The 23328-nt window shown below is 45.0% G+C and overlaps 1 protein-coding gene across 2 annotated transcripts in view; it reads right to left on the bottom strand.

Annotated features, from left to right (window-relative positions):
* The window catches only part of HEG1 (heart development protein with EGF like domains 1), an 84085-nt gene that overhangs the window by 50443 nt on the left and 10314 nt on the right, over positions 1 to 23328 (bottom strand). Inside the window, exons 2-5 of one of the 2 annotated variants that reach the window (XM_086402068.1) lie at positions 11487 to 11774; positions 9493 to 9792; positions 3562 to 3915; positions 2285 to 2632 (exon numbers count right to left, since the gene is read on the bottom strand). In XM_086402068.1, the coding sequence (XP_086258194.1) occupies positions 2285 to 2632; positions 3562 to 3915; positions 9493 to 9792; positions 11487 to 11774 (1290 nt within the window). The remainder of the gene's footprint in view (positions 1 to 2284; positions 2633 to 3561; positions 3916 to 9492; positions 9793 to 11486; positions 11775 to 23328) is intronic. The other variant, XM_086402075.1, reaches the window with a different exon arrangement.

The following is a 23328-nucleotide window of genomic DNA, read 5'->3' as shown; positions in this document are numbered from 1 at the left end:
CATGTCCTGAAACAGAGGGGCTGCACCTGAACTCAGAGGAAGGGAGGAAGAAATCTGAAAGCTGTATGGCAGAAGCTGTGAGCTGTGGGTGCTTCCAAGGAGAAAAGAGAAAGCATTAATGTTAACCCAGAGCAGGTGGTTTCAGGATCATGGCTCTTCCTTATCTGGTGCCTCAGAACCCCACGTGCCACTCACACTGAGGTCACATTGTCCACACACCAGTTGCACCCTGACTGCAGAGTGTAGGGCACTGAAGAGATGGAAGAGGGAAATTCTGTGGGATGTAAACTCCAGGCCTGCGAAGGCGAAACTTCTGAGACCACCGGGCAGGGCAGAAAAGGATACCTTGTGTTTAAGTGACAGAAAGAGTGTGTTTTCCATGCCTGGACATAGAACAGCACAAACAGTCTCCACCCACACGTGGTATTCTTTACAACAAAGCATATGCTTTTCCATATCACATCAGTAGTAAATAATAATTTTCCTCATTAATTACAGAACTCAATAGCAGGGAAAAGAGCTTCCACTGTTAGTGGTAGAGAGGTAAGAATTCAAACCTATTATCAGCTTAAATGATAAGTTACTGCGTTTTTGGTTTATCAACATACAATTTACATTGATAAGGCTGATGAAAATTGTTTTCAAAATATTTTCCAAAACATGCTTAAAAAGGAACATCAAAGGAAAAGTTTTCTCAAAGCAACAGACTAGAATTCATCAAAATTAAAAAATTCGTGCTGTTCATGGGATAACAGCAAGAAAGTTCAAAGACAACCCATAGAATACGAGAAAATGACTGCAAATCATCTTTCTGATGAAGGACAAGTATCCAGAATACATAAAGAACTCTCACAACTCAATTAAAGAAAGATAAACAACCCGATTTAAAAAGGGTCAAAAGATCTAAGCAGAAGTTTCCGAAGAATATACACAAATGGTCAATGAGCACATGAAAAGATGCTCACCATCACTAGTTAGCTGCGAAACCTGCAATCCAATACCACTTAAGACGCCACCTAACCTCCACTAGGATTGCTGTTACCGTTGCTCAACTGCTAAGTCATGTTCAACTCCACGAACTGCAGCATACCAGGAGCCCTTGTGCTTCACTATCTCCTGGAGTTTCCTCAAACTCACACCCATCGAGTCGGTGATGTTATCTAACCACCTCATCGTCTGCTGCCCCCTTCTTCTTCTGCCCTCAATCTTTCCCAGCATCAGGGTCTTTTCCAATGAGTCAGCTCACTAGAATCAAAAGAGCTTGACAACAACAAATGGTGTTAAAGGTGCTAAGAAACTAAAACCCTCCTACTTTGCTGGTGGGAATACAAAATGGTGCAGCCACTCTGGAAAAGTTTGGTAGTCCCTCAAAGGTCAGAAACGGAGCTACCATCTAACCTGGCAATTCCAAGAAAACATCTGTGCACACAAAAACATGTACTTGAATGTTCACAAGAGTACTATTCATAATAACCAAAAGGTGGGAACAACCCACATATCCAATAACTGATAAAGGTATACATTACAATGTGGCACATCCATACAGTGGGACAGTATTTGGCAGTACCAAGGGATGAAACACGGACACACGCCACAGCATGGATGAGCCTTGAAAACCTGATGCTAAGTGAAAAACACAAAGACCACACATTTTATGGTTCCATTTATAAGCAACGTCTCGAGTAGGCAAGTCTATAGAGGCAGAAAGTAAATTCATGGCTGTCAGAGGCCCAGAAGAGCAGAGAATGGGGAAGAGACCACAATGAGCACAGTTTCTTTTTGGGATGATGGAAACGTTCTGGAATCAGATGGTAGTGATGGTGGCCCAACTCTGTGGCTATACCAAAACCCACGGAATTGTACATTTAAATGGGCGAACTGTACAGAATGTGAAATATAGTACAATAAGGCTGTTTAAAAGGGGGAAAGGAGAATGTCTCTTGATGAAAGCCCAGACCTGGCGTGAACAACCACTCACGAGGAGGTGATACTCTCACCTTCCAGAAGCTGTGTGATGGCGGCAGCATGGGGGTGTGGGGTGAGCTCTAAGGGCTGGAAGGACATTGCAGAGAAGTCCCCGAGCCGTGTGTGGCAAGTGATAACAGCAGCATCTTGGAGACATTACAGAAAAATTGGGGAATATACAGGTACATGGGTATCAACCAGCTAGAAGGATGGCCTGGAGATATTGAGAGGCCTGCAGAACTATTTCATTATCACTGAAGATCAAGCTCAGGCAGCCCCCCACCCTCCTCGGGGTGCGGTTCCGTGGATGGAGACTCACTCGAGCGCTCCCCGCGAGGTGCCGAGAAGCCCAGACTTTCTGAGGAGGATGAAGACAAGGCCTCGGTGGCCAGCTCAGAGTAGCTCATTTCATACAGCGCTGGGTCACTTCCTTGAGACTGTGGGGCAGAGGCTGAGAAGCGGGTCAGAACCGAAGCATTCACAACCTCAGGATGGGAAGTGGAGCTTCCTGCTGCACCTGCAAAGGGCTCGCTGCCGGTGGAAAACCAGAGAGCGGTGCTCTCTTCACCTCTGACTGGTGGGATGGACCGAGAGGAGGTTTCTGTCTGAGACACAGGGCTGCCATTCCCTGCGCCAGAGCCACTGGCCAGCTGAGGTCCTCTGGAGGCTGAAAGGTGTCAGACATAAAAGGCCATTAAGTGGATGTAAGAGAGATCCCTCCACAACTAAGACACGAGCTCCCCAAGAGAAAGTGCCCTCTGCAAGGACCTTGTACAGTGTTTACTATATGTGTGACCTGACGTACACTTTCATGTTCTAAACAATTATTTCAAAACTATTCAGTGTCAATAAGACAGCAATACCAAAAACTGGTGAACAGCGGAGCTTTTAAACAGTACGTGCAAAGTCTCAGAGTAACTTACAGGCCTGAGTGTTTTATTCTTTCCCCTAAAACATGGGGTAGTACGAGCCAGTGAGTATGCTGCTACGTCCATCAAACACAATGTGCCCAAATATTATGCTTAGTCAGTATTTTCCTAAGGCAGTTCTATTATAAATAAAGGTTATTCTAATTCTGAAATACCACAAAAAAAGAAAAAAAAAATCAACCATGGGGGCTCACTAAAACCATGAACTTGAGGAGTATATTTACATACTCTGCAGATTTATTTGTGAAGATGATCTGTACATAAGATAACTGAAGCTGGCTTTAAAGAGCGGCCAGCTCTCAGTCTGCAGTTGAAGCTGCAGAGCCACAAGATGCATCAGCACCGGGAGCTCGGAGGTGGGAGTCTCAGCTCTGCGGTGAGTGAGATAAAGATCACGCACTCACTCCTTAAACCAGCTGAGCCTCAGTTTCCTCACCTACAAGAAAGCAGGAGGAATGATGCCTGTTTCACTAATTTCACAACATTGTCATGGGGCTGAAAATCAAAATGTGATAATGTGGTCTACCAGATAAAGGAGATAGTGTTATCCAAGAAAACAGCTGTTTTCTTTTTTTTTAAGATTACAAATGGTCTTGAAGTGACCCCTTGAAAAAATTCAACAATTTTTAAATGTCCATAATAGATCAAATAGAGATTGAAGACTTACTTGGAGAATCATTTTGCCAAAATTCCCTTGAGATGTTGGAAGATGTAGGACCAAATGCAATTTCTGTGGACAGCTCTGTGAATGCACCATTCCCTGGGCTCCCGAATACTCCACTGCTTCTTCTCAACTCTGCCTCCGACGGGGAAGAATGGACTGATGATGAAGTTATGGCAATTTCAGAGTCCTCGGGGAAATGTTCTGTCTCATTCAGAGGTCGCAGACTGGTGGCTGAAGACTGGGGCGTCCTTTGGACACTGTTGGGGAACGTGGTGGCAACATGGACACTCTCTGTCCCACTCACCGAGGAGCTGTGGACAGCAGTAGAGTTGTTTAAATCCTCTGTACTTCCAGAAGCTAGAACGGAAGAAAATATGCTTTAAGACTAGCCAGGGTATATCTGGATACAAATGATGGTAATTACATTTTGGTAGGTGAATATATGTAATATGGATCTAATAGATAAACACACCTAACTCATTCTCCCTCTTTTCACAGAGCTAAGTGAAGAAGCATGAGATCCTTCACTGAGCACAGAGAAAGCTTCAGATCAAGCTAAGAGGAAGACAGCAGAAAGCCTCTAGACCCGATTTGCGTCAGTCTATATAGAAGAAGCTAAAAACTTCTGTTCTTGAGTCCACCTTATAACCTATATAGGACAGACCACTGTGACACAGTCTGTGTTTTGTTTTGTTTTAGCCACGTAAGCCTTTTGTTCAAATGCTATTATAGATTAAAGCCTATACCTAAAACTGCATAAAAGTGGGTGCATTACAGGGGACCGTGTCCCCAGCGAGGAGGCCTTGGGCTCTGCATCCACAGTCGGGACAATGGTGGCCTAGAACAGTCATTCCCAGCCTTGCCGCCAGCGACAGTTCTTTATTACTTGCCACCTCAGGGCCATTGTAAAACTGACATTTCAAAAGACTATTAACCAAGCTGCATTTATTAAGTAGCAGAGCTTCTAATCAGCAGGAGATACTCATCATTACCCCACTGATTTGATTTAATTCCACCCAAAAGCAACAGGCTCCATCCCTGGAGTTAACCTCATGAAGCTTTGGAGACTGGCTCACACAGTACTCCAGCGGGTCCCAAGGACTCCAGGTTGGGAACAGCATTTCTGATGAAATGGATGGCAGACACTGGAACAGTTGTCAAGAGCCTCAAGAGCTGAGTAACACACCATTGGTCAAAGTGGACAGTCTGCTCTACAGAAGTACAGTGGCTTGCTGGTGGTTCCCTTCCACAAAGAACTTTCCAAAGGACACCCTGAGAAATGACCTCCAGAAGGGTGCACTGAAAGCCTCATGCCAAACAGGAATAAACTGCAGGGAAGCCTGGTGAGTGGGCAAGAAGACCCAGAGGCAAGAAGGAAGAGCGCTTTTTTTCTCTTTTTAAGCCAAATTTTTTAAAAAGTACTCTCTATACCTATAAAATGAAAAGCTTCAAACTGTTAATTATGACCCAGGAAAGGAGAAAAAATAAAGTCCTCATTATAAACGTTTCTTTGAAGACCAGTCCAACATGCAGTCCTAACAAAAGCACAGATAAAAGTTAAACATACACATAGAGGGCGAGCACAGGAAACAAAAAGGCTCCATCTACTTTCGTACCAAACCACAGAACCAGGTATACCTAGAACACAGGCTGTGGCTCTGGCTGCTGGACCTTGAGGGAGACAAGGAAGACGCAGGCAATCCATAAAACCAGTAACTAAATCAAAGGAAGAGAGAGACCTGGAAACAAAAACAGTTGCCGCCTATAGCCATCCCTACTTAAGACCAAAAACAAATGGACCTGGGGTTTTTGAGCACAAGCCATCCATTCTCCTTGCTTAACCCTGAAATAAGCCTTTCTCTGCTACAAACTAACAAAAAAGGTTCAGTATTAAAAAAAAAAAAAAAAAAGCACAACACAGACATGTCCCAAATCCTCACTCACCTACTTCGCTTCTTGCGCCTAACTTCGTTAGAGTCACCATCTATATCCACCAATTACAGCCCCATCGGACTGCTGAGTGCTCCTTCAAAACACTTCTATTCCCAGTAAATTGCATTATTTCATCGACTCAGTGCACAGTGATGGTTTTATTGGACTCAGCCTGAATACCTGTCCAGCAAAGCAAATGGCCTCAGAAATACAACCGTAAACATCACAACCGCTGAAAGTCACAAAAGGAAAACGGCTAGGTTTTCCCTGACCCTGAGGCTCCACGGAACACTGTTTCACCATTTCATTATCATCAGTATTACAAGCTGCCTTTTCAACCAATAACAATGTGCCATACTTTACGTAGACCTCCAGATTGTGCTACCTAAGACTTTATTTGTATAATCCCATTCAGTCCTCACAGTAAAGCTACTAAGCAGTGTGAATACTTCTGCAGAGTTGGTGCTTCTTAACAAAAGGAGAAAAGGCTTGGTCAAACTAATCTACAGTCACCACTTATGTTACCAAATGCGCACCTGCTGAATACATCTAGGGGGAAATGTGCTATGTTTATAATCAGCAGAACAGCACTGCTGATTATTTAATAATTGCCCTTCCTTGCTCATTTTCTACCCTTGAAGCAGCCATTCAAAAATGAGAAGACCATCCATTTGGGAGCAGAAAAAGCTAATTCCCTAATATTTATAATAAGGGGTGAAAAGAACACCTGCTCTTCTGGGGAAAGAACACGGGTCCCTCTCCCATTACAACACAGTGTACTGGAGCCTCGGGCACATGTTACGATGCTTGCCCCCGACTTGGCTGTGACCCAGAACTTGCCAAAAATCTTGCTGAAGCAGCTGATATTTGGCAAGGGTATTGCTAAATCTACAACCTTCTGAGTTATTTATATTCTCTTCCTCTGCAAAGTGAAATCACCACAGAGCAATTTACCTGGACCATATCAGCTCAGCTGCCCACAGAAACACTTTCATGAGTTGAGATCCATTACTACACCCTCTGCTCCTATTGAGTATATATAGAAAACATCACCTTTTAAAGAACATTAGCACAATTTCCACAAAACAGCAATTGAAGGCATTTTCTATTATGATCCTCAATATTCGTTACATAAAATTCCTCTTAGAAGGTACTGCCCCCAAAACACTGAAGCCTATGGATGAAATTGTATTACTCACTTTATCTGACAATATATCATACCCAGCCCAGTTTCCCTCTGTGCCCTGGTTTCCAGGAAGCTCGGTACTAAATTTAGTGCTCAACTGTAGCCACTCTCACATAGTTCAACATACACATATCTCTTTTCACCTTTAAAAGAGAACTTTTTTCCCTATTAGTTGCTTTGCTTACTTTTCCCCCTAATTATCAAATAGCACATGGTCATTCGAGAAAATATAAAAAGTAGAGAAGGAAAAAAAAAGAAGGAAGCAAAAAGTTTCAAATGGCTTCCGATCTCTTTTTTTAAAATCTGAGTTAGCTGTCTAGGCCTATACTTGATTTAATGCATATATTTATTAGCATGTAATTTATTTTTGAAAGCAGGCAACTCCTGGCTACCCAAGCCTCAGAAAGGCTATGTTGTGTGTACATCTGTGTGCAGCAGAATGAGAAGTGAAGGAGTCACAGAATACAAAGGCTGATGTGTCTGGAATAACAGATGCTGGAACTAGAAGGATCTTCAGGATCAGCTGGTCTAATCCCTTCATGTTTCGAATAAGGACCCCCATCCTCCCCAAGCCCTAGTGAGCAGCATCAGTCCTCTGACTGATCCAAGTGCCAGGACTTTCACAGGGTCACATTCACTAGTGACAAAGCAGCCAAGTGTCACAAAGTACACGCCCCCGCCACACTCCCTCTTGGCTTCGATTCCCCTCGGAGAGGCCAGCTGGGTTGGGTGACTCCCAGTCTGTGTCTGCCAAGTCCTGCTGGCTTTCTCAGCACTCTTGCCTGCATGCCTAGAACTCCTAGATCCCACAGTCAGGAAATCTACATCTCAAAATTCAGGTTTCAGGGGAGGTAGAAGATACACTAGAGCTCTGGTTAGCAGGTTAGCAGGGACCAGCCCAGCACTCAGAATAACGCAGAGCTCTGGGACTTCCCTGGCAGTCCAGTGGTTAGGAGTCTGCCTTGCAAGGCAGGGGATGCAGGTTCAATCCCTGGTCAGGGCACAGAGATCCCACATGCCGAGGGGCAACTAAGCCCATGTGCCACAGCTAGAGAAGCCCACACACTACAAGGAAGACCCAGCACAGCCAAAACACAAAATAAACAAAAATAATAAAGCAGAGCTTCATCTCCACATGGCTTCAGGCCCTTGTTCATGTCCCCTGTACATCCCTGCAGCCGGATGGGGCTAGCAGGCTAGATCCAGATGGCTGGCAGTCACATCCTCAATGCCTGGGTCTCCCTGCATTGAACAGCACCCCAAGTCCCCTCCAGTATCTAAGAGCGAGGTGGGACTCTACCTGGAATAGAACAACTGGTTCACTAAGAAGGAAGAGCAATGCTCAGCAAAGGATTTAAGGAAGAGGAACGATACGGTAGACCACTTCAAAAATCAAAAGTATAAGGTTCTAAAAGGATGAAGGAATTGGAGGGCTAAATATTTTTCTGAAAGTATAGATTTAGAAACATAGACTGATTTTCAAATATACCACAAGAAATATACCACAGCAGTGGGTTGAATTTAAAGTATAAATATTAAATGACCCTGACCAGAGTCAAGTTTAGCCTCCTAGAAAATGCTTCCTTTCCATCATTTCGTAAAGTGGTTCTTAAACCACCGAACCACAGGACTTTGAAGCTGGAAAGGATCGTAGCTTTTATCCAATCTAACCAACGTTTAAGAATAATTTTAAAAGCAATCCCCTAAAAATATGAATCATAAATTATACACATACCCAGTTGGCAGGAAACTATATAGAGTATATGAAAGGGGAATGGGCTGCTTTCAATAGGTATTCCAGAGAGGATCTCCGTTTTCACTTTGATGACATAAACTGGAACCCCTAGTCCTGTAAAGTATTTCTAATATCCTCTGAAATGGCAACTTCTGAAGCTCCCAAGGATACTTCCCGCCCTCCGGCCCTGCTCCCCACGGCACGCAGATGGAAACACACGTAGTGCGCACAGGCTCCGAATGAAATCTCACAGAAGAGAAACGCTGGGCAGTTTCCAGCACTGGCCTGTGGCTGGATGTACCCTGTAACATTTGGCACATGCTCATCCCCTTCCTCGTCAACTGCACCTCACTGTGGGGCAGAGGAACCTAAGAGAAGTAACAGACACAATCTGTGTCCTCAGAGGATTACAGTGCAGCTGGGTAGAAGGTGAAGATGGATAAGGATAAGCTAGTGTGACCTGGTGCATGGCTCAGAGGGTTCATGAAAGGCTCAGTGGAGGTGGGACACCTACATGGAGACTTAACTGATGGCCAGGGGTTGGAACACAAAGGGCCCGGGGATCCACCACTGCAACCTTGCAAACACCTGCCTGTATGGGTTTTCTTGAAATGATGCCCAGAGAAAACTGTCTGTTATCTTTGCCATTGAAAGAAACATTTTTGCAATAATGAGGAAATACAAATATAACTCTCTGTCGAATGGCACAATGTTCACCATTTTATTCACCCTGGAACTGGTCTCTTAGGCAAGAACACACACCGCCACACTCAGTCTTGGTTGTGTGTGTATGTGGGGGAAAGGGGAAAAAGCAGGGCCTGGTGGAGAGAAAGGTCTAGAGCAGCTACTGGACCAACTATTATTTTCTTCCTTATACAAGTAAAGAAAACACATTTTAAAAATGAACTCAGCACCGAGATAAATTGTGCAGGTTGTACTTTTAACCCCCAATACTTTGCCCTGGTGCTTAAAGTCTTTTTCCTTAGCCCCTGTGATGAGTATGTAACTGGCTGGACATTCAGGGCCATTTATTTCTATTCTGCATGACTTCAGAGGGTGAAGCTGGGAAAGAAGCACTCACATGAGGGATGGTCAGAAGGAGGGGAGTAAGCCGATGTCCTGGAGAGAGGCGGCCAGGAGGGCTCTGGTCCTGAGGAACTTCTCTGCCTGGGGAGTGCTGTCTCTTCTCCCCCCTCCACAGCAGGGAGAGAGGACTGGCTCAAAACTGAAGTGGCAGCCATTTGGGTGTGCACAGTCACTTCTTCGGGGAGCCCCTGTGCCCCCGCTGGGGAACCCCAGGATGTTCCACTCTCCATGTAAAGAGGGGCAGTTCTTGCTTCTGACCCTGAACTGCTGGATGGCGGGTGATGCTTTCCCAAGGCTGAAAGTAGACAGAGACAATTAACATTCCACCAGCAGACTTCCAAATGTCTGAACCATCTTTGAGTGAGCTCACCTCTGACCTCTATAAAACAGACACGAGAAGAAATTAGGAGCAACTGTTCATTCTTTGAAAAATTTCCTCCTGAAGCAGAGACCACAGACTCACACAAAGGCTGTTTTCAGATCTCGCAAACAAAGACTCTGCATTTTATGGTAAAATTATCAACAAAGGAGCACAAAGAAGCTAAATATCAGATGACATGGAACCAGAGGTCGGTTTTGGATCATGACACATCACTCACATTCCACAAAGCTGGTCCCAGAATTTACTTAAATTTAACATAAAATTTCTACGATCTGAATGACCAACAAACCCAGGCAGCATCACATACAGTTTCTAAGCTCTATATCCACCATTCACAAATGGAATGTAAAATTCTGCCCTACATACCCTTTACAGAATTGAGTCCCCCAATCAGACCTCCCATCACTGGGGTGGGATGGGTCATCTTTGATGGTTTCAGCCTCTTCCTTTAGGTCATCACCAAAGCGTATCAGTTTTCCTTTGTGAAGAGTCTTTACTGATTCTTTCCTCTCCATCCCCAAAGCCACCAGACCATACGTTAACACGAGGCTATACATTAGCACCTGGTATCTGGCTTTCTGTGTCTGCTTGGGTGCTCTCCGGGCTCCAGGTTACTTCTGCTCCATCTCCCACCCCAGACATCGTCTACCCATCTGCCAGATGCACCTGCCCAAATTCACTTTAATCATGTGACTGCCTTGTTCAAAAATCTTCAGTGACATTCCCCATCACACCAAATCAAAACTGCTTGGTTTTCAAAGTGTTGGCTAATTGTGCCTAACCCCACCCACACGACTGTCCTACCCGCTGCTCCTCTCCTGTGTGTGTGACTTACATCCTCCCCATCCACAAAGGGCCACATTCTCTTCCTTCCTCTGTACCTTCGCTCACATGACCCAGACATTGCACTCCTCAGCCACCCCTCCCACCTTGCTCAGATACACAGGCTTCGGCTCAAATCTCAGCTCTGAAACCCGTTAACTGTCTGACCTGCACACATTGGACTGATGGATTTCTCTAGCTTCAGTTTCCAAATTCCTAAAATGAGAGCAATGTGACCTTATCACTTGCTGTGAGAATAGAGAGATGAGATATGTTGGTGATGAGTGGGTATCTAGTCGGTGCTAGCTTTCTTTGTCTTCGCTTCTTCAATCAAATCTTGCTCATCCAGCCTGAGCCCCTTATTGAAATCTTTTGCTAAAAATGGCGAAACAGTTTGTGCTGTGCAGACTGGCACAAGAACAACCATCTGAGCTACGTCAACACAAACAACACAGCCCAGCAGTCCACCAGACCTGGTACCTAGGAGACGGCTGAGCATGGCAGGACCGCCAATGTGGTGTGGATTTGGTATGGCCGTGGAATGTAGATTCCACAGGATTGGTCAGGCCACTCAGCAAATCTGCACCCTCCCCTGGTCTATACTTACAACTCAATTAACCACAATGAGCCACAGGTGGAGCCTAAGGAACAGTGTGGTCCTCTCTGTCCCAGGACCCTTGGCTGAGCATCATGACTCAGGATGGGGGAAGGCAGAGATCATCAGATATTTGGTTTCCCAGGACTGGATATTCATGCACGAAATAGTGTCATTAGCATAAACTCACCTAAGGTGCTGCTCTGAGAAGTCAGAGTCGTTGTTCTTCCAGGCCCATAGTGGGGAACGGTGAACTCTGTTCTCCCTGAAGAGTCATTTATTCCTCTAGCAGCTGCTGTTTCAGTTTGTAAGGTGATGTTTTCTGGAGCATCCAAAGAAGGATGGATCTTCCTGGGGGTCTGCACCATGACACCCTCTTTGGAGACCACTGTTGAAAAGTCCACTTGATTCTGATCAAAGGTAATGTTTTCTATTTGGGGTTCAGTGTTGCTTTCTAGCCAGTGGTTTTTTACAACAGCTGAAACAAGAGGAAAACAAATCAGTGAGAACTTATTGCCTTCTAAAAAGAGCACTAAACCTTCAGAAAACATACGTAAGCACATACATCAATGGAGAAGTGGGTTCAAGGAGAATAACTTCACCTTTCTTTTTCTCCAACAGTAATTATTCTTGCAATCCAGGGGAAGAAATTAGAAAGCAACAATATTATACAGGATTAAATTTTACAATAAACAGAATAAGTGATGAAGATCGATAGAAAGAGACCAATTTGAAGTTATTGCTGACCACATAGCTCCTTGAAAAACCCATTTTTATGTTCCCATTTGGGAATGATATTTTTCTTTCTGCTTAGGATTGAGGTTGGTGTTGAGAAAGCTTTGCAGGGATGAATGAAGTCACTTCTATCCATATGAGTCAGACAAAAATGGCCAACCATTGGACCAGCAAATGTTGCAGGCAGAACCTACAGTTCAACTCAAAATATAACACACACACACACACACCAAAGGAGCAAGTTATCTTCTAGATCAGCCCTGTCCAAGAGGTATATAAAGTAAGCCACAAATGCAAGCCACATAAGTAACTTTAAAACTTACAGTAGCGCATTTTTAAAAGAAATGGGTGAAAATAATTTTAACAAATATTTTATTTACTCCAACATATTCAAAATAATACTTCAATACGTAACTGATATAAAACTATTGAGATATTTTGCATTCTTTTTTCAGAATTAAACCTTTAAAGTCCAGAGAGTAATTTGCCAGCCACACTTCAAGGGCACAATAGCCACATGAGGCCATATAGACAGTGCAATTCTAGAGCAGAGGTTTTCGACATTGTCCCCACTCTGATCCACTCCTACCTGAAGCAATGACGCACAGACTGGAGTTGGAGGGGTGCTGATTATAAATTCTTCCATAAAGAGATTCTGATGACCTTTCCTAAGGGAATCATTTCCTCCCCAACCCCCTTGAGAATTACTTTTTCCATGCTTCCTATTCTGTTTCCTGTAAGTGATAATTAACAGAAGCTTCCTAAGGAGGAGGGCGTTTCCTAGGCATCTGAGCTCCCCTGGGGCCCAGCCCCAGACAGGCAAGGTCCACACTCAGCTAGAAATGGGATGTGGAGTGGTGTTTCCAGGGCAGCTACCAAGTACATAAGTTCAACGTGCGACTCTAGGGTTATGGACAGCAGTGAGCAACCCACACAGCATGTAACCTTTGTTCTTCCTCTCTGAGCTGCAAAGGCCAGCTGACCTCCCAAGAGGAGGGAAAGGATCTGAAGATGCCCTCCCTACCCTCTTGGTCATCTTGGCACAATGAGATAAGTTATTCTCAAAAGAAGCCAGAAAAAAGTGATTGTCAGGAGGCAGAAGGGACTTTAAAACCCTTGCTCCAAAACTGGTAAGCCATGAGCAAAGAGAAGGAAATGAAGTTAGTTCTATTTACAGCCTGAAGACGAGTGTGAGGCTTGGCCAATGGTCAGAATGGCTGAGCCTCTGGAAGCAGCAACGTCTCCTTTAGGGAGCAAGAGATGGGTGCCCCACGATCCAATCAGCTCAAGGAATTCCAGTCTTCAAACGGAAGAGAATGGCCACGTGAAGACAGGACATGGCTATCACTGAACCATGCTGTCTCCCTGGAGGGTTGACTAAAAACAGAAGGCAGGAAAAATGCACACTATAAACAAAACTAAAAGGTAGACTATTGTCCTGCAGTATCCTGAATAACCCTGCCGCTAACAACAACTAAAAACGCTGAATAAAATGTTTTCTAAAGAATACTTATAAACGCATTGCTGAGTTAGCAAGCAAATCTAGTGAGGTCAAAAATGAACCGAGAGCTGAAATTCAGAGAGGTGAGCTAAACTCCAAAGCTGGCAGCTGCTCTGGGGCACCTGCTCATCATTTGTGACCTTGATCTTCTGTCCTGGTGGCCACAGGGATGCAGGAGATGGGAGGGAGCCTGAGAGAAAACTCCTATATGAAGTCGAGACCAGGGCTATACCTTGGGTGTAAGGCAAGTAGAAACAAACCTGCCCTGCCGAAGAGGACAGCACTAAATCTGGCCCCTCAATCTTGGTTTCAGGTGAAAGAAAAATAACAACTCACCCAAGAATTGATAACCATAAAGCTAGCCCTTATGTGGGTGTGCAGCACATACAACACCTGTGTGGTCTAAACCTCAAGCCACGGGTATATTTAAAAGTGATCCTACAGAGATATGATGCTAAGTGAAGTAAGTCAGGCAGAGAAAGACAAATATCATATGATATCACTCATAGCCTGAGTTTTCTCTCAGGCTCCCTCCTATCTCCTGCATCCCTGTAGCCATCAGGACAGAAGTTCAAGGTCACAAATGATGAGCAGGTGCCCCAGAGCAGCTGCCAGCTTCGGAGTTAGCTCACCTCTCTGAATTCCAATTTTTAAAATTGGAATTATTTGATGATACAATGATACAAATGAACTTATTCACAAAACAGCCTTACAGATATCAGAAGCAAACTTACAGTTACCAAAGGGGAAATATAGTGGGAAGGGATAAATCACACTACTACAAATAAGACAGGCAACCGACAAGAACACATTGTATAGTACAGGGAACTCTACTCAATATTCTGTGATAACCTATAGGAGAAAATAATCCAATAAAGAATGAATATTTGCGTAACTGAATCACTTTGCTCTATACCTGAAACTAACAACATTGTAAATCAACTATACACCAAAGAAAATTATTACAAATATGTTTTTAAAAGTGGTCCTGAACCTTGTGAATATACTAGAAGCCACTGAATTATATATAGGCATACCTCATTTTATTGTAACTCACAGATACTGCATTTTTTTTTTTTACAAATTCAAAGTCTGTGGTAATCCTGTGTCAATCAAGTCTATTGGTACCAAAAGCATTATTTTTAACTAAAATATGTACATTGTGCTTTTTAGACATAATGCTGTTGTACACTTAACAGACTACAGTATATTTTAAACACAACTTTTAAATGCACTGGGAAACCAAAAATTCCATGTGACTTGCTTTATTGTGATATTCACTTTATTGCAGTGGTCTGGAATTAAACCCACAATATCTCGGAGGTATGCCTGTACTTTAAAATGCTGAATTCTATGGTATGTAAATTATATCACAAACCACACACACACACACTGTTAATGGGGAGGAAAAAGTGGTGCTGATACACAGTGTCTCTGAGTACTAGGGAGGAACAAATGCGAATGATCTGTAGGTGAACATACCTTCCCCTTATTTTTTTATTTAAAATTGGATAAAATCCTATTATATAAAATTGGATAAAATCCTAAGGAATAAGAAATCACAGTAAAAAAAAAAAAATCACAAAATAAACAAGAAAAAGGCATTTGTGGGCAAAAGTCAGCAAACTAGACAAGAAAGACTTCAACTACTGGAATTATCAGACAAAGAATGTAAGTATTTAAAACTCCATGAAGATAAATAAGAAAAAATTGAAAATGAGAGAAAAAGACTATAAATAATGGCTTAAAATTGAAAGACATCTGCATGGAAACTCTAGGAATGAAAAAATAATAATTAAAATTAGGAAACTCAACAGCAGATTAGATACAGCTGAAAACAGAATTAAGAATTACAAGACAGATGCCAAGAGAATGCTGAGATGACATGAAGAGACAGAAAATATGAAAAAGAGATGAAGAAACAAGAAGATACAGTGAGAAAGTACAACATATATCTAACTGGAGTTCTAGGAGGGGAAATGAGAAAAAAGAAAAAGAGTAATATTCAAAAAGGTAATGGCTAAGAATTTTCCAGAACTGATAAAAAGTATATGTCTTCAGACTAAGGAAGTCAAATGAATCCTTAGGAAGCTAAATAAAAAGAAATATAAGCCCATATCACAGAGAAAGGGCAGAAAAATCACAAACACTAGGTCTTAAAAACAACCAGGAGGAAAAAATGACAAAGCAGCTACAGAAGATGATAATTCAAATAATAGTTGATTTCTCAACAGCAACAATGGGAGCCATTGTGGATAAATATTTTTAATGTGCTGAGAGAGAAAAAACTAGAATTGTATACTCGACAGAATTTGAAAACTGTCTTGAAACTATCTTTCAAAACAGAAACATTCTCAGTCAGATTTGGGTTAATCAACTACGTCCACTAAACGAAATGATGGAGAATTTATTTCAAGTAGCAGAAAAAGCAATTTTAGGTGAAAGCTATAAGGTACAAGAAATAATGAGCAAAGCAAATGGTAAATATGTGCGTAAAACCTAAGAAGCACTGAATTTATAAAACAGCAATTTCTCATTGGTCGGATTAAGAAGACAAGACAGAGTAAACATAACATAAGTCAGGGGGGACGATCAGAATCATGTTGTGCAGGAGAAAGGTAACTAAGCTGTGTCAAAATGCATTTTAAAGCTGACCCTAAAGAGTAAAACTGGTAGAGCTTGGAATGATATAAAATTTCCACCAAGAGAAATCAATGATTGTAGCCTAAAACCAAAACCAAAAAAAAAAAAAAAATCAATAAACAGGGACATAAGCATGCTACTTAGAGATATGGATATAATTCCTTAAAAAATCAGTTAAAAGGGCTGAAAGTGGGAAGCAGAAAATGATAATGGTAGGAGTGGTCAGTGTTTTTTATAATAGCCATGTAAAACATACTCAATCTTTAAACCACGCAGAAGTTTGATAAAAATAAAAATAAAATTTTATAAAACAAGCCCCTGATGTCCCTGGCCTGGGATTCCCAAAGAACAGTATCCCACTGCCCCCCGCTTAACTCTGGAGGTATCTCTACTCCTTTTATTGCATATGAACTATTTCTCAGAAAAGGGATTCACTAACCACGTAGTGGGGGCAGGCAGAGCCCAGCCCACCCTCTCTGCTATTCAAGGTCTTGATTGTGATCGTTAAGTGCTTTGCACCATTCCAGGCTCTATCTCAGGAAAAGTAATGAGTCAAGTGCTAAAATATTTACCGAAGTCCAAGGACAACTTCTTACAGAAGCCCTGGGTTGTTCAGGGTTCCTGTGGCTAAATTTTGCCTGAGGTGTGCTCCTTATTTAGCGCAGGTGTAAAAACCTCAGTGGGAGAGCGATTCAGAGTAAAGTGAACAGGACTCTACAGGAACCCACCACATGCAGGGGCAGGTATCCAGAAAGCTGCTCTTCTTGGTGGAGAAGAGGAATCCGAGAAAGAAAGAAGGTATGTCTCAGGCCACGGAGCCTGGGCCAGCCAGCCAGTGAGCAGAAGAGGCTTGCCCCACCAGATGCACGGGCGCAGCCTCTGGGTGGGAAGGGGCGCCCCGAGGCGCAGGGGGGCTGGCACTCCTCACCTCACCCATCCCTCTCCATGGCGGGGTCAGAGGTGATTACTCAAACCCCACTCACATCCTGTGGCAACTGAGCCACACGACCAGCCTCATAGTAGAGTTTAGATGGTCATTTCCCAGCTGTCTCTGGAATTGGAAATTAGCATCCTTCCCTCTGTGCTCAGCTCCTGGTGTCGGGCCATCACTTTCCCTTGTACCATGAATGGAGATTACATTAACAAGAGAGCTTTACTGCTTTGCCTGTTTTATTTTTTTCCCAAGTTGACAACTTCCACTTCTGTAATGTCTTAATGTTCCAAAACATCTGTTTGTGAACCAGGATCATCAGGGGTGCTAGCACTGCCTGGGAGTAGCATTTCCTAATTAGCAGCTGCTACAGAGTCAACTCCTCACCCCCCAACCCCCTGATTTGAGGGTTTTTGGCTCGCACTGTTCCTGAGCAGCAGAGTGGGTGTGTGTGGAGAGCCTCCCGTGTCATCCACAGAGGCAATTTCCTCCAGGCGGCCCGGCCACCCCCGCCCCCGAGGCACCACCTACTGCTGCGGCCGCCCCAAGTCAAGTGTTGCCGGCTACACCCTCTGCTTCTGGGGCACAGAGTTGAAGCACAAGTGCTTTATGTTCATTTCCCACCATTTAGATTCAGATCTCATGCCACGGTGCTAAGTGTTTTCACCTGTGTTATCTCACTCAACACACGTGACAGCTGGTCAAGCGGGTGTCATGGCACATGAGGGAGACTAAGGAGTAAAGTTGATTGTTCAAGGTCACAGCTCAACAGCAGAGGGAAAACAGTCAACGCAGGTCTCCTTCCATCACACCTCAGCCTATTCGGTGACACTGGGCCTTCGAGGCACTAACCAACGAGCAGGGCCAGAGGAAGTCTCACGGGCCTCCAACCTGTAGCCTTAAGCCCAGCTGCACTCCCTGCTTCTAAGAGCAGCAAGACAGTGCCTATCACGTGGGCTCTGGCATCGGACAGACTTGGCCTGGCAGCAGCTGCGTGTTATTAGCTGGAAGACTGAACAAGAGGACATCTAAATTAGCTTCTAACTCAGAGATGAACTTCATGGGTAACGAAAAGGATGGTAACAAAGAAGGAGTAGTGGTGAGATGGAGGATGAATTTATAAGAGAAGAAAAGCCCTTTTTCAAAATATGAAGTCTGGGATGATGTTATGACTTCCAGGTGGAAATGTATGACAGGCAGTTAAGATGTGGGACGGGTGATCAGGAGGAAGGGCAGAGGGGCGGCAGGTGAAGGGGAAGGCAGGGAAAGGACTGAACTGAGGGGAGAACTAGAACTGGGTGGGAGGAGAGCCAGTGAAAGAGATACAGATGACAAGGGAAGGACAGGATGACACTGAAAGCAGGAGTCAGGAAGACAGTGTGTGCAGAGATACAGCAGACAGAGGCCACAGTCAGCAGGGCTGCAAAAAGGCCAGAGAGAGTCAACCGAAGTTCCCAGGACTTTGCTGAGTGATGCTTGGAAGATGGAAGGTGAAGGTCAGATGGCTAGGGGTTAAAGCTCCCCAGGGAGAGGCTCTGGGAGGTCAATAAGACACTGAGTCCTGACCACAGTCAGCTGTGGGATTCCCCGTTCCTGCCCCCTTTTTTGGGATCCTCAGCCTGGGGAACGCTCTTCAGAGTGCTGCGGAGCTGGGTGCCTGGATCTGCACAGTCGTATGTGCCGACGTGGCTTCTTAAAACTCTGATGGCAGTTTCTTTGTAATTTTCAAAGACTTTCCTAAAACTCAATTGCTCACACAGGGAGGGAAGAAATGAGACTTTAAAAGAGAGAGACTGTGAGCCCCTTCTCTTTTTAATTCCTTGGGCTGGAAACCACAAGAGGAGGAGGACATTGTTCACAAGAACTTTAAGGGAGAAGGAAACTAGGCTCCTATTCTCAGAGATGTTATCAAGAAATCTCACACATTCACAATCTGCAAAGTACTTTTTATGGGATAACTTTGGGGGAGGGGGCTAAATTATCCTATTAGATCCTGACAGAGTGCAGTAGCATAGGAATTCTTACCCCATTTTACAGAAGAAAAGACTGAGGCTCAGTATTGGGGTCACTTGCCCAGAATAACCCAGACAGTACGTGGCAGAGTGGAGACTAGAGGTCAGCTCTTTCATTCCAGCGTCTTTCCTAATGAACGCACCTACGTGAACACCAGTCAGGACTGAGAGAAGCTCAGCCAGCTCTTCCCAGACTATGTAGTGTATGGTGTGTGACCTGTTTCACTAGCTAGAACCCAAGGGCTGTTATTTGTTCTGGGAAGTTGGGAATTTGGCTGTGTGGTCTTTGGTGCCCTCATCCCTCTTCAGAGGTGATCTCTGTCCTCAGGGACCCCAGCAACCAACTACTCTGGCCCTCACATGACGGGACTGAGGCCCAAGAGGAGCGGTAACAGTTCCAAATCCACAATTCAGTCAGTGGCATTTATGAGTTTTAAAAATATGTTTACTTTCACACTCAATAGGATAGAGATTATCCAAACAAAATGAAAAACAAGAAGTGTTAGCAAGGATACGGAGACATTGGGACCCTTGGTGCTTTGCTGGAGGGAATAGAAAAGGGTGTAGCTACTGTGGAAAATGGTTTGGTGATTCCTCAAAAATAGACATATAATTATCATACGATCCGGCAATCCCACTGCTAGGCATCTATACAAAAGAACCAAAAGCAGGGAATCAAGATGCCAGATACGTGTACACCCATGTTCCCAGCAGCGTTATTCACAGTAGCCAGAATGTGGAACCAGACCAAGTGCCCGTCATCAGGTAGACGGATAAACGAATGTGGTGCACGCATACGACAGTATATTACTCAGCCTCACAAGGGACAGAAACTCTGACACACGGTACACCGTGGTGAGACCTGAAAACATCATGGTAAGTGAAATGAGCCAAACTCAAAATGACAAATACTACATAATTCTGCTGCTTTGTGGTACCTAGAACAGACAAAGTCATACAGACAGAAAGCAGAATAGAGGTTAGTAGGGGCTGGAGGGAGGGAGGAATAGGATGAGTTTCTGTTTAGAAAATGAAAAAGTTCTGGGAATGAGTGGTGGTGATGGTTGTATACCACTGTGAATGTGATGAATGCCAACGAATGGTACACTTAACACGGTAAATTTTATACTACATATGGTGCGTGTGCTCACTCAGTCGTGTCCGACTCTGCAACCCCATGGACTGTAGCCCACCAGGCTCCTCTGTCCATGGGATTCTCCAGGCAAGAATGCTGGAGTGAGGAGCCATTTCTTCTTCCAGGGGATCTTCCCGGCCTAGGGATCGAACCCACGTCTCCTGCGTCTCCTGCACTGGCAGGTGGATTCTTTACCACTGAGCCACTGGGAAGTCACATGACATATTTTTTCACAATAAAAAAATACATATGTTTACTGAGCGTCAACCACACACAAGACACTGGAATCTTGCGTCAAGGAGCTTCAAGAAAGCTGAACCATGGAAATAAATCCCTCTGATGCTGCTGAGATGGTGGCCCAGTGAGGCAGAGCGGGTGCTGGGGGAGTTTGGAAGGTGCGGAGCTAAGGCCAGAACCCCACCCTCCCTCCCCGGCTGCTGCCCCCTCCTCCAATCCCAGGCCTTCCACAGCAGGGCCCTGGTGGCCTCATGCCTGCACCCCAGGAATCCTCCAGATGAGGGGGATTTCAGGCCGGATGGCCAGTGGCGGGATACTCTGGAGCCGGCAGGAACCTTGGGGGCGTGGGGGGAGGGTGGCTGCAATCTCATCAGCAAGGCAGCCGCCTGCTCAGCTGGGCCACTCTGGGCAGTGTTTTGAAATGCTGCTGCGGATGTAATGATTCTGGGTGGAGGACGTTTAGGAGCCAAATGAGTTTGTGTGAACAAAAGACTCAGCTCTCAATCGGGACTGTCCAGGGCTCTCGGGGAGTTTCGTTTCCTTCCTTGTTCTTACCCTGAAAGGAGCAGCCCCAAGAAAAACCATACACATTGAGAAGTGTTTGGACTCAAGATCCGATGATGTGATTTTTTAAAAAGATTCCCCTGGAAAGGCCTCCTGTCATGAGAAGCATGAACTTTACAAGGCACATTATTCTCCCCTCCCAGTGAAAGAGTCGGCTTTTGTCCAGCTGACCGTACTCCGGGGACAAAGGCAGGCCTGCGGGACTGACCGGGAGTCCGCCTGACCTGGAGCCCACCAGGGACTGGGATCAGGCTTCCAGAGAGGGAATCGCCCCTGAGGTGGCCTTGGGGGTGCTAAGGAAAGAGGCTGCCTATCCAGGCAGGAATGAAAGATGAAGGACCTTGGTGTGACCTCATGCTCCTTGCTTTAAAAATAATTCTATAGGTTTAAGGGGGGAACAAGACCTTTAGAAGGACAAAGGTCAGAAGATTCCCATTGATTATATAAGTAAACAAAAGGCTTTCTGCAGGGAGCCTGTATACCTTGTGCCTTGGTGTTCTTTGTCCTGCTTCACCCTCTGAAAAATAAACATGCACAGAGGAGCTGAAACGGAGGCTCCTTAGCAAAGATGCAGTTTTGAGAAAGAGGCAGAAGCAAGCGGCGCCTGGAGGTGAAGGTTCGGGGTGGGGAGCCGGCCTCCTTGCCTCCCGCGTGTTCACTCTGACATTCGCTCACACCCAGAGAGGAAGCCTGGTGGCAGAGCTCCACCAAAGGAGGCCTGCCAGGTTAGCGAAACAATAAAGAGGCAAGGAAAACATCCTGGTTCCGAGGAGGAAGGGGGAGAGGCATGGGGAGGGGGCAGGAAGCCTGGGCGCTACCGGGGCGGCGGGCGGACTGAGCCAGACGCCGGTGCCTTTACACAGTCTGCAGTCCCGTTACTCCACCGGCCCGAGAGAGGTGGTCAGGCCTCGGAGGAAACCAGAGAAGCATCATTTGTCCGGAAAGTTTACAGGTTAGAAAATGTACACATCAGACCCACGTTGAGGCCTGGACTGAAGAAGAGAAGAGGTGGTCGCCGAGGTCACTGCCTCTCATGGGACCAGGGTGGGGGGCTCGGCGTGGGCCCACTGGGAGCCCACAGGGGCAAAGGGAAATCTATTTTGGGAGATGAATTAAAAGTTTACTAGCAGCCTTTTAAAATTAAGATTGAGAAACCTGACACTCGGTTCAAATATAAGCAACACTTGAAAAATCACCTGCCATAGCCAGTGAAGAACAAAGAAAAATAGAGGGAGAAGAAAGGAATGGGGCCGAAAAGAGAAATAAGACAAAGAGGAGAAATTTACAGAGGGAGGGAGAGATAAAGCTAGGGAGAATTTTTTTTAAAGAAGTCCACCAGAGTAGGGTAATTATTGGTTATTATTACAGCAGCCCAGATGAGGGGAGCGCTGGCTTCCAGCAGGCACGTGCCAGCACTTCACAGGGACCGTCCCAGTTAATCCTCTTGGCAGCCCTGGGAGGTAGGCACCGTTAATATTCCTGTTTTCTGATAAAGACACTGAGGTGCAATGAGATAAGTAAACTGGCCAAGGTTACATGGCAAGTAGAAGCCCTGGACATCAACCCAGGTCTGTCCAACTCCAAAGAAAGACTGATCAAAACGATGGAAATAAAGAATGAAGGTTAGAAAAGGAAGAAGCGAAACAAAGACACCTGTGAATGGGAAAGCAGGAAAGGGCTGAGGCAGACCTCCGGCTTCCAGGACGCCCTCCAAGGGACCCGGGCTCCACACTGCAGCTTCACTGCCCAAGTGGGATGACACACCACGACAGCTCAGGTCGCCCACCATCAGAATGGAGTTATGTGAACTTAATTCCACCTGATTAACAAGTGATGGGATTCAGGAGGAGGAAGGAAGGAAGGGAGGAAGGAGGATGGGAGGAAAGAAGGGAGGGAAGAGTCCACAATGATTACCCGTGAGTGAGAAAAGGCAGCGAAACAAAGATGACGGGGGTTTTCAACGTGCATTGGAGAGATTAACAGGACCATTATCAGGCGAGGGGAGGCCAGGTCCAGGGGAGTGAAAGGGTGACCTGTCTGCATTTATGACTGCTATCTGAGGTGTTGGAAGTGAAGCAGGATAAATGTGTATGAATGTGTGAATGTCTGACTGCTGGCTGAAGGCATGGAACTGGGTTTCTACAGAGAAGACAGGTTGTATGGGAACCACCCCCTCAGTGAAAACAGGTGAAGCCCTGCTGTCTCCTCTCCAAGCCTTCCTTCCTGCCATCCTCCTACCTAGAATACCCCGCTCTCTTGCCCTTGGCTTTCTGG

The sequence above is a fragment of the Bos grunniens genome, chromosome 1, assembly GCF_055505025.1.
Source record: "Bos grunniens cultivar Pamir isolate PY7600 chromosome 1, Bosgru_T2T1.0, whole genome shotgun sequence".
NCBI lineage: Eukaryota > Metazoa > Chordata > Mammalia > Artiodactyla > Bovidae > Bos > Bos grunniens.
This window is presented reverse-complemented; position numbering and strand designations above follow the sequence as displayed.